This window comes from Mesoplodon bidens, assembly GCF_964165515.1.
Source record: "Mesoplodon bidens genome assembly, chromosome: 3".
NCBI lineage: Eukaryota > Metazoa > Chordata > Mammalia > Artiodactyla > Ziphiidae > Mesoplodon > Mesoplodon bidens.
Genome location: NC_138178.1, coordinates 100,949,490 through 100,961,903, shown reverse-complemented (window position 1 = coordinate 100,961,903; position 12,414 = coordinate 100,949,490). Strand labels below are relative to the sequence as shown.

General features: G+C 38.2%; 1 protein-coding gene across 7 annotated transcripts in view; it reads left to right on the top strand.

Annotated features, from left to right (window-relative positions):
- FMN1 (formin 1) overlaps positions 1-12,414 on the top strand; it is a gene marked incomplete at its 5' end in the record, with an annotated part of 410,703 nt that overhangs the window by 150,634 nt on the left and 247,655 nt on the right. For 5 of the 7 annotated variants that reach the window (XM_081226859.1, XM_081226858.1, XM_081226857.1 and 2 more), the window contains one exon: positions 3,101-3,162. In XM_081226859.1, coding sequence (XP_081082985.1) covers positions 3,101-3,162 — 62 coding nt within the window. The other 2 variants (XM_081226863.1, XM_081226861.1) reach the window with 2 other exon arrangements.

The following is a 12,414-nucleotide window of genomic DNA, read 5'->3' as shown; positions in this document are numbered from 1 at the left end:
TCTGGGCTCTCTAGTCTATTTGTCTGTCTCTTATTCCTCTTTTAGTACCACACCACCTTAATTAGGTTGTGATATGGAAAGGTAATTCTTTTTAGATGGTAAGGCAAGTTGTCTTACTTTGATATTTACTTGGAGTTTCTTGGCCCATACTGGCTTTTTGCACGTTTGTGCTTCAATAAGCATTTTAGAATGAGCTCCTTAAGTTTGAACAAAACAAAAACCCTTAGAAATGTTGAATGGGATTGCATTGGATCTGTAGATCAATTTGGAAAAAATAAACATCTTTACAATATTGAGTTATCAAAAACATGGCTTGCTCACTTTCTGTGTCTTTCTTGGTAATATATTTCAATATAGTGTTTCTGTTTTCTCATATGAAGTCTTACATATTTTTGGTAAAGTTCTAAGTACTTTATGCTTTTAGAGGTACTGTGTCAAGTGTTCTTTGTTAAACTGTTGCTAATATCAGGATTGTTGTATACTGATTTAATATCCAGCAACTCTACTAAACTCACCTATTAATTCTAACATTTTATCTGCAGAATCTTTTGGAATTTTCTAAATACACAATCATAGTGAATAATGGCTTTATTTTTTCCTTTATTATATATAAAAATATGTGTGTATGCACATGTGTTTCTCTTTTTTTTCTTGTCCTACTGCATCTGCTAGTGCCCTTAGGAAAACAATGAATAGAAGTGGTAGTAACAGGTATTCTTGTGTTATGCTGAATCTCTTAGGGAAAACATTGAAAAGTTAAATACTTGGAATATTTTAAAATTAACATACTATATAGAGTTAACTTTTTTCTTTTTGGTATGAAAATTCTGATTCCGAGTTTTAACCCAATGTATAGATTCATGTAACCACCACCATAATCAGGACGGAGAATAGTTACATCACCTTCAAAATTCCTTTGTATGCTGCCCCTTTGTAGTCAAACCTTCCCCCCATCTCTAACTTCTGGCCACTGCCTCTCTGATCTGTTCTTCATCCCTATGGTTTTGCCTTTTCCAGAATGTTATATAAATGAAATTAAACAATAGTTAACCTTCTGAGACTGACTTCCTTCACTCTGCATAATGCCTTTGATATTCATCTTTGTTGATGTATCAATAGTTCATTCCTTATTATTGCTGAGGAGTATTGCATTCTATGGATATACCACAGTTTATTTATACATTCACCCATTGAATTATGCATGATTTTAGCTCTGCAGCTTATTCAGCTTCTTTGGATAAGCTGCTTCTCCATGCATCAGTTTCTTCATCTGTAATGGGGATAATGTACCTACATCGTAGGGTTATTGTGGGGACAAAATGAGTTAATATATATGAAATACTTAGATAAGCCCTGATATATAGTAAGTGCTCAGTAAATGCAATCCATCATTATTGTCCCCAATATTAGTAAAGATTTTGAGGTAGAAAACAAGGAATAGCAAGAAAGCCAATGAGCCTGGCATGTAATGAGAGGGGAGGGTGGCATGTAGAAGGTATGCAGGTGTAAGGTCATGAAAGGCCTTATGGACTGCCACAGGGAGTTTTGATTTTACTCCAAGTGGAAAGCCAGGAATGAGACATGGTCCAATTCATGCCTTTAATAGATCATTCAGGCTTTGGTGAGGAGAATGAGTTAATGGTGGTGGTGGGAATGAAAGCATATTACCGCGGTGGTCCAGGGAAAAGATGGTGGTGGTTTGGACCATAGTGGTGGTTGTGGGGTTGGTGAGAAGTGGTTTGATTGAAGGTAGGGTTTGGATGTAGAGCCCACAGAACTTGCTGAGGGGTCATAGTTCAGTGGAACACATTTCCTATCAGAGTAGTGGTGTGGTTAGTCATAGTTATCAACAGCAACACTCCTCTCTCTCTCACAGCTTTCCCAGAGATTTTCCTCATCCACTTTTTTAAAAAAAATTTATTGGAATATAGTTGATTTACAGGGTTGTGTTTCTGCTGTACAGCAAAGTGAATCAGTTATACATATACATATATCCACTCTTTTTTAGATTCTTTTCCCATATAGGCCATTACAGAGTATTGAGACAAGTTCTCTGTGCTATGCAGTAGGTTCTTATTAGTTATCTATTTTATATATAGTAGTGTGTCATCGGCTTTTGAATTGAAAGCTAAACTTTCATGCCTGAATTCCTGGAATCCATCTGAAGAAATAGCATGCCTTTTCATACATTTTTAAATGACATCTAAATGACTTCTTTCTTACTCATAATCACAGCCCCAAACACATTTGTGTTTAAAAAAAAAAAAAAAGGCGACTTATCCCACAGCAACTTTTTCTTCTAGCATTTTGATTTGTGGTTCTCTGCAGCCTGTATAGTGCTGTGACCGACCCCACATTCTTAGTTGTCCTGCTGGAAATAAAGTCGTCCCGGGTGCTTCATGCTTTGCCAGCGGGATGGTAGTTTTAGTGGTTGGCAGAAGTTCCTGTGTACACTTAGGACTTATTGTTGGAATAAACATTATTAGACTCAGACGAAAATTGGACCAGAAATTTATTTTTGTCCTCCTTTCAACCTCAACTCACCCTAGAGTCTCTCATCCACGTGACAAATGGTCTTGACTTTCTGAAGTGATCTAAAGATTAAAATCAGCCCTGGGTGCTTGCTTATTCAAATGGAGATTTCTTTCTTTTTTTTTTTTTTTTTTTGGAAACAGTTAAAAATAGAGTTCTGTAATCTCACGTAGAGAAGTTTTCTTTTATTTCCTCTGTGTCTGCTCTTAACATGACTGTATTTGTTCTTTGTGGGGCTTTAACTCCTCCTTAAAGACAAACACGGGGCCCTGTCTTTATTTGGAACACTTATTATGTCTTTTTTTTTCTTAACCCTATCCGATCTGCTTAATTTGGGACGTCTCATAATTCAGGATTTGCTAAATCGGAGTAAATCTCCCTTCTATTCTGAGCTTCTTGCTCTGTTTTGCCCCCGTTTTCATCATCTCTTATCAGGTTAATGTCAAACTATGGTATTTATTTACTCAGTTGACTTGTAGGAGGGCCTCTGGAATCTTGGAAATATTCACTTGAATTTTGTGCATAATTTTATGCTTCTTTGTAATTGGCTTCTTTTGTGATCTTACAGAATACCAAGCTGCTATTTTACACTTGAAGAGGGAGCACAAAGAAGAAATTGAAAACCTGCAGGTATATCTCTTTGATTCTACTGAACTGGTTATTTGAGACTGATACTCGGTTTTCTCATGTGCTGAAGTAAATACTCTGCTTTTGTTGACATATTTACCTAGACAGCATCTGCACCTTGCACCTGCCACTGGGCCTTGAGTTTATCCTGGGGATGAAAGCCTTGAACTCCATTTTTAATAGAATTCAATTCCTATTTAAAAAAAAAAAATACCACAAATGCATTTGGGAAAAGGATTTGATTGGAGAAAGTGATGGTTTTATTTGGAAAGCAGGCAAGAAGATAAGAGTATTTAGACTTTTACTGTTTATAAGAAGGCTTTGAAAAATTGTTTCCTGCGCACAATGCGAATTAGTTTGTTGGGCATCCTCCCAGCCATGTGTTCATATCTGTCTGTCACTTAGCGTATGTCTGCAATGTGATGTCAAGCAGATTAAAGCACTTAAGGAAGTGGCCCTAGTAGGAGGAAGAGTTGTGCTGGGCCAGCCATTCCATATCCCCAGGGAATGCTTGGAAGTTGCTGACTTGATCTCCTTTGTGAATCCCAGAAAGTCTGAGGGATCATTTCCTTTGTCCCACTCATTATCATTCCCTATGTTTGGTATTTGCTTGCTGTGCCTGTAACAGGAAGTTTCAGAGTCTTAATTTCACATAACTAAATATTGAATCAGGTTCGGATTCTAGTTTACTGATGGCTGAGGTTGACCCCATATCTCAGGAGAGAATATTAGCGAAATTCAAATCAAACCTGGTAGTTGTATAGTGCTTAACTCATTACATGCTAAGTCAGTGAGTGTGTGGATCAAATATTCTTCTTTCCATTAAGTGATAATATCCTTTTTAAAATAACTGTGATGGTGTACTGGATTGTATGTGAAGTCACTGCAGGTAGCAAAAAGATCATTAAATAAGTCATATGGGGTATGAATACAGGCCACTCCTCTCCAGCTTGGTTTGAGTAGTTTGGAGGAGAGAATGAGTCCATTTCACAAAGAAACAAAAAAGTGGAAAAGTACCTCTGACTCCTAGGGGACAAAGAGAGGGGGAGGCCCCTATCTCCTTTGTTGCCAAACGTTCTACAGAGACCTTGCTTTTTTCCTTTGTTCTGGTGTGCAAAAGATTCTCAGCTGTCTCAGAGAAGCTGAAGTAGGGATTTATTTAAGAGGCAGATTGCTAAAGAGGGTGGTACAGAAGTGATTCTGTGAGAAGTTTTTTTAACAGCTCAGCTATAAGAGTTAACAGTACCTTCCTCAAGTTGTAGACCAGCCCTGGGAGGACTTTGACAGCTAAATAATATTCACAGGAACCCCAGGTACTTAAAATCTCCGGGCTCTTCCTTTTTGCTGGGCATTTTTCTAGGCATGTTCTGTGCATTATTTCATGTCTTTTCATCTCCACAAAAGTCCCATGATCTCACATCTCAAACTAGGAGAAGGTTGGAGAAGGGGAAGAGAAGAGTAAATGGAAGGGGGAAGAAGTATTGGGATCATGATCTCCACTTAAAATAAAGGTTAGACCAAGATATGATTGATAGTAGTAAACGTTAAAAAATGTTCCTAATTATACCTTCAGTTTTAAGTATCTCTGAAATAATTATGTTCTTGTAATGCTGTTAGTAAACTAAAAAAAAAAAAGTCCCATATTGATGACTTATACCAAGTTGCTGAAACCCTGTGGAAATGGCACGCTATTGCCATCAGCGTACAGATGGGGCAGTGTACCCCATCTGTATGCTGAACTGTAGTTGGAAACTAGTCCAGCAGTCTGACAGCTCTCGATAGGAAGCTGGCAACTCTTATTCCTCATCTGACCTAGAGAAGTGTCTTGTTGGCAAACAGAGAATTTTAAAGATTCAATTAGGAATAGTTTCAATATGGAGAGATTTCTAGCTGCTTCTAAAAAAAAAATGGGAAAAGCTGGCAGTGTTGGGCTTATTTTCCTGTATGGCTTTAACCTGCTGGGGTTAAGGGGCAGACGTCACTTCAACGAGGACACGTGTTCTCTGGTTTGCCACTGTCCCATTGTGGGTCGTTTTCCCTGCCTGGCTCCATTATGCTGTCATGAACCTCTGTTCTCTGGGAGATGTAGAAAATAACTAGGTGGGTAGCAACACCAACCAGTCAGAACAGACACAAATTTGTAAAACAACAACCCAGCCTGGCTGTTCTCTTGGGGTACTTGCTGAATAATAGCATCTCCGCCTGTTTTATTTCACAAAGTAACAAAGTCACATCTCCTGTCACAGGACTGGTTAAAGATAATTGATGAGCAGCTGTTTCCTTACTCATTTCTTTATATGGATTTCCACTTGCAGCCTTCATTGCCTGTTAGATTTTCTTTCTCCACTTAACAGGTCACGGAGAAGTCAGACGTGTTTCAGGACTTCTTCAAAATGCCTTTCTAGAATAAGTAAGATTCCATGCTTAAAGGATACAAGAAAAGTGATCCATTCTATCACCATATACAAGATTTGATATGTATGACATTTAGTCTTTTGAGACTGTTTTCATAGACTTTAAAGAAACAGCATGGTTCAACAGAGAACCTAAACTCAGTTTGCTATTCTGTTTTAGACCATAGATTTGTAGGGAAGTCATTTAATTGTTCAATTCCCCTATCTGGAAAATAGAATCCTTATCACTTTAAGTGATTTGATTGGAAGTTGAAACTTTCAGCCCAGAGTCCCAAGGCTTGTAAGTGGGGAGTCTGGAGTTTTAATCTCATGCATGCTCTGTAGCCCATATTTGTGGAAGGCTGCACTCTAGAAAGGGCTTGGTCCTGGGACCAGCTTTTCAAAACGTGTAGCAACTTAGATACATAGTCTCCCTGTAGTTCAAAAGCAAGAAATTATTGATGACTTGAATGAATCCATTTCCAAATTCCATCAATTTATATATACCTTCAACTCAAAGCACTTGGCTGACTTTTCTACTGAAAGCTCCAGCAGGAGAGTGGTGGCAGGTCAGACATTTTCCATGGCTTGACTATTTCATGTCATTTATGATTATAACCAGCAAAATTCTTAAATTTTCCTCAATATGCCCTTTACTTAGCAAACTCTGCCTTAGAGAGTATATGATCACTTCATGATATCCAGTATCATCTAGTTCAGTTTTCAGTTTTGAGTAGTTCTGCGTTACTGATTTTATTTTTGAAAAAGTGGCACCTTACATTTACAGATACTTATTTGAGAAATTTTTGCTTGTGGTAGCCATTGCATAACAAGTTCATGGCCATTGGGTAGAAACATAGTTCACACCTGTCCTTTTAAGGCATGTGATAAAACTAATTCTACCACGGCATAAATGAAGAGTTTTTCCTTCAGGATTGTCTAGGAGCAAGGTTTGACAGTCACTATCACAGCTCTTGTGGAAAATCTTTCTCTACATGGTTGATCTTTGTCTTATCATAGTCAGAGAACCAGGTGTGATACTATTTTATGCGTGATGAGAGTATGAAAGAACTCAGGTTTTCGAGTCAGGATTCAGTTCAACTCCTTGCACTGTGACATTAGAAAATTAATCAACGTCTCTGGAACTTTTCTCAGTTTCAGCATTTGCAATAATAATCATATTAATGCACAAATAACAGATGTTGGCAAGGATGTGGAGAAAATGGAACCCTCCTACACTGTTGGTGGGAATGTAAATTGGTGCAGCCACTGTGGAAAACAGTATGGAGGTTTCTCAAAAAACTAAAACCAGAACTGCCATATGACCCAGCAGTTCCGCTCCTGGGTGTATATCTGAAAAAAACGAAAACACTAATGCAAAAATACATGCACCCCCCCACTGTACATAGCAGCATTGTTTACAGTTACCAAGATATGGAAGCAACCTAACTGTCCATCAACAGATGAATGGATAAAGATGATGTGATATACACACACACACACACACACACACACACACACACACACACGCACATATACATACAGTGGAATACTACTCAGCCATAGAAAAGAATGAAATTTGGCCATTTGCAACAACATGGATGGACTTAGAGGGTGTTATCCTAAGTGAAATAAGTCAGACAGAGAAAGACAATTACTGTATGATATCATTTATATGTGGAACCTAAAAAAATAAGACAAGCTAGTGAATCTAACAAAATAGACTCACAGATATAGAGAACAAACTAGTGGTTACTAGTGGGGAAAGGGAAGAGGGGAAGGGGCAAGATAGGGGTAAGGGATTAAGAGGTACAAACTATTATGTATAAAATAAATAAGCTAGTGGGAAGCAGCCACATAGCACAGGGAGGGAGATCAGCTCAGTGCTTTGTGACCACCTAGAGGGATGGGATAGGGAGGGTGGGAGGGAGACGCAAGAGGGAGGAGATATGGGGATATATGTATATGTATAGCTGATTCACTTTGTTATAAAGCAGAAATTAACACACCGTTGTAAAGCAATTATACTCCAATAAAGATGTTTAAAAAAAAAACAACAGATGCTCACTACACTGTAGAATGTAGTACTGATATTTAAGATAGATTAAACATTATTGAGTAAAAAAAATCAAGTTGTCTATTAGCGGTATGATTCCTATCATAAAAATTGTGTGTGTGTGCCAGTGTGGGCTCATAAATAGTGATTTGAAAATTTTATTTCCCATAATGTTTACAGTGGTTGCCAGGTTAGGATTTTTTTCTTTGTTAATTAGGCAGTTCTGAATTCCTTGAATTTTCAACATGCATATGTACTCGTTTTATAATTTAAAAAAACTCAATAAAGCAATATAATCTATATAAATAATTCAATTTTATATACTAAAAAAATATAAATAAATAAATAAGCTACAAGGGTATATAGTACAGCACAGGGAATATAACCAATATTTTACAATAACTATAAATGGAGTATAACCTTTAAAAATTGTGAATCACTGCGTTGTACATCTGTAACTTATAAAATATAGTATATCAACTATAGCTCAATTAAAAAAAATTTAAAAATTATGATAATTTGATGATGCCTCCCTTCTAGGATTGTTCAATATGACATATACCCGGTTACCAACACATGCTCAGTAAATACTATTTCTCATTCCTTTTGCCCTGCACAGGTCTCCTTGTAATTAGGCAGCTTGAGTTTAGAGTGTTCCTCAGGCTCTTTTGGTTGAGGACTTCCCTGGGACTTTGACTTATTCTTTGAGGGTGACTTTTCCATGATAATACAGCTGTTCTTCGGCGTCTGTGCTCTATATCAGGGGGTCTAAGCCGTGCTTTCCTAAAGCTCATTCTAATCAATGGTGAGCCTCTGAAATGCTCCTTGACAAAAGTATTTCATGGTCAAATAAATTTGAAAAATATCTTGTTCCCCTGTTAGAGCTTTACCATGAATAGAGAAGAATGGAGGGGGATGTGGGATGGAGGAACGTATAGCTTGTTTCTCACGTAATTCTTTTTTTCCTCCAAGTAACTGATGTTTCTGAACTGCTCTATGTTGATTCGTATAATCTTATCTCAATGTACAAGGCACATTCTGAGTTCAAGTGAAATCCTTTGAGTGGTCTCATCACCTTTTCATGCTATCAAGGCCCTGCTTATTAATCTGATTGTAGGCACCTGGGGGGAGCAGTTTTTTTATTTTTCTGTCTTTGAAAGAACCCAGCAAAGTGCTTGGCACATAGATGATACATAGATATTTCTTTGAAATATCTAACAACCTATGATTCAGAAACATTAGCACCTAAATGTAATCAAATCCTCACTGTGTGCCGACCTTTGTTCTATGCATTTGGTGGTTTTTTTTTTTAATTTTCAAGTCATTTGTTTTATTTCACTTACTCATTCTTATTAAATCTTTGTTTCATTGCCTCATGGTAAAAAATGTGGCCCAAACTAGTTCCACTTTTAGGGACGTTATTGTGGTTTTCTTTTTCTTTCTTTTTTTTTTTTTTTTAACATCTTTATTGGAGTATAATTGCTTTACAATGGTGTGTTAGTTTCTGCTTTATAACAAAGTGAATCAGTTATACATATACATATGTTCCCATATCTCTTCCCTCTTGCGTCTCCCTCCCTCCCACCCTCCCTATCCCACCCCTCCACACGGTCACAAAGCACCGAGCTGATCTCCCTGTGCTGTATGCATTTGGTGTTTGTATCATAAAGAGTAAATGTAGAAATATAAGCAAAGTAATAGATTTGTCCCCATTTTATAGATGACAAAACCTGAGGCTCCCAGAGACCATGAATTGTCAGAAGTCCTAGATTAGTAAGTGGGGGAACCTGAATTTGAATCCACCTAGATCTGTCTGACTTTGAAGCCGATGCTCTTTCTATTAATCAATGCAACATTAATGGAAAGAATGTTGGATCTAGAAACAGAAGGTCTGGACTGAGGTCTTACTTTGGGGACGAAGAACAATGTGAACTTCAGGCAGTTTTTTGGACTCAGTTTCCTAATTTATAAAATAAGGGATGGACCAGGCCATATACTAATAGTACCTTTGAATTTTTATTATTGGCCCAAGCATACTTTTTAAAAATTTTCAATTTGTCCACCACAGTGTCCTTTCAGCCTCAGGGTTATGTAACTCAGAGTCTCCAAAGCCCTGTTGTTTACACTCCCCTCCCCTGTTTTCCTTTTAGCTTCTTCCGGAGGTTCCCCTTTCTAACCTGGGTGTCTCTTCTCAGCTCTGCTTGCTTCCGTGGGACACTGTTCGGGTGTTCAGTGACACTCTGCCCTCAAGTGTCCCAGTGCTGATTAGGAAGCCTGAGTCAGTGAGGGGATGCAGCTCTCAGAATGGTAAATGCAGCTTCTTTAGGAGGGCCAATTCTTCTTTCTGACAGGAGAAAAGCGTGAGGCATATGGGTAGGACTTCTTTGGCTCTTGACTTCCTCCATTTTGAAAGTTGAAAAAAAAACAATGCATGCCTCACATCTGGCTTTTGAGGAGATTGGATAATATAAGAATATTGTTTTTGACCAGCACTTTTGGCAGTTTGGAAGTAAGTGCCATGGAAATGACACATTGTTTTATCTGTTTTTAACTAATGTTCTTTGGGTTGTGGGACAGAAGAAAAAGAACTAGCCAACAGTCACATTTCCTTTACGGGAACCTTTTCTATTTACCCCATTCATCACAGGCACAGTCCTTCACTAAGGGGAAACTTGACTGAGCAATGGCCTCTGGCAGGCCCCTGCTCATTGTGCAACACAGGCACATTTCTAATCTGGTAACTCCTACTGTGAAATGATCCAGGGATGGGCGCCAAACTAGAAATTAACTTGCATCTACCTCGTGGTCCCCCAGAGAACCAAATGATATGTTGGCCTCCACTAAGAGGAACTTGTAGACTTCCTTACTTTTCTCTCTCCAACCCACCCCACTGGTCCATTTCTAATAGTAAACACACTGCTGTTGAAACAAAATTGAGTACAAACTTGAGCCGATACAGCTAAATTTATAAAGACACGTACATCCTGAGCCTTTCCCATCTGTTATGTTCTTTGTTATCAACACAACACATTTAAATCTATTAATTTATGGAGAATACTTTGAGGGAAGGGGAGTAATTTGTAGATTGATAAACAAAACTTTTGCAAATATGAAATATGATGATTTCATTAAACCATTATGGTATTCCCCTAAGTGCTGATATTTCATTACTGAGATGCCAGGAAAGAAGATAAAGTGTTGGGAAATATTTTAATTTATTGTTTCATTGTGTATATACAGTACAATGCTAGGAGTTTAGTAGATTTGCTGGTTTGCTGGTGTTGAGATGCTTCTTGGGCCTTGGCTACCTAGAAGCTTGCAGGTATATTTGGAGTTGAACTTTGATGGAAAACACAAAGCAATTAATTCCCTAGCTGACTTAGCCCAGGAGCCCTTTGTCTCAGCCTTCAAGATGCTGTCTTGCCCCATATAACTCCATTATTTTTTCAAGCTGCATTTGCTGATAGAGGGAAACTGGTTGTAGAATGAAGAGTGTGTGCTTTACTTTCATTTGTATCATTGAGGCTGATGCTGGCTTTGTTTACCTCCTTCAGAGGCCATGGACTCCAAACATCCCCACTGAGTCTTCTTTTTTTTAAAATTGAAGTATAGTCGATTTACCATGTTGTGCCAATCTCTGCTGTACAGCAAAGTGACTCAGTTTTACACATACACACACACACACACAGAGACACACACATTCTTTTTTTAAATATTCTTTTTCATTATGGTGTATCCCAGGAGATTGAATATAGTTCCCTGTGCTATACAGTAAGACCTTGTTGTTTATCCATTCTAAATGTAATATTTAGTTTGCAACCCCAAATTCCCAGTCCATCCCTCTCCCACCCACCTCCCCCTTGGCAAGCACAAGTCTGATCTCTATGTCTGTGAGTTGAGTCTGTTTCTGTTTTGTAGATAGGTTCATATGTGCCGTATTTTAGATTGCACATATAAGTGATATCAAGTGGTATTTGTCTTTTTCTGACTTACTTCACTTAGTGTGATAATTTCTAGTTGCATCCATGTTGTTGCAGATGGCATTATTTCATTCTTTTTCATGGCTGAGTAGTATTCCATTGTATATGTGTACCACATCTTCTTTACCCATTCATCTGTTGATGGGCATTTAGGTTGTTTCCATGTTTTGGCTGTTGTGAATAGTGCTGCTGTAAACCCCACCAAGTCTTTAACTCTGAACTTGAGTCACTCATGTGGGCCCAGATGGTTATTCTGTTCTCAATAGTTTTTACTTTAGGGGACAGGCTGATGTTGGACCAGTGACTTTTTGAATGTTGGCCTTTGCTTTTTAAAAAATTTTTTAAAATTGAAGTATAGTTGATTTACAATGTTGTGTTAGTTTCTGGTATAAGCTTTTGCTTTTTTGACTCTTCATGAGAAACGAGGAAGTGAATGGAGTACATTGAGCCTGTGGGGAGTGCTTCCTTCTCCCCACACTTGTCCTGCCTTGCTTCATAATGCTGTGTGTTTTGTACAGTCATGTACCATTGGGTGAGTAATAGGTTTTTTACCCATAAAGTAAGAGTATAGGACCAGGTAGTCTACATTTCCTTCTGAAGTTCAATTATTTCTGGCCTGGGAAGAGTGGGCCCATGTGTCTGCCTCAACTCATCCCAGAAGTCTTTGAGGTCCCCTGGTCCCACATTACCTGCAGCAGTGCTGGGCAGTGAGTCATAATACGATGAATAGTTGCTGAGCAGTATGACTGGACGTTGCTAGAAATTTCTTCATGACTCAAGGTATTTCAGTAGAAAGCTGTTTTAGAGGTAGCATTAGGAGAGCCAA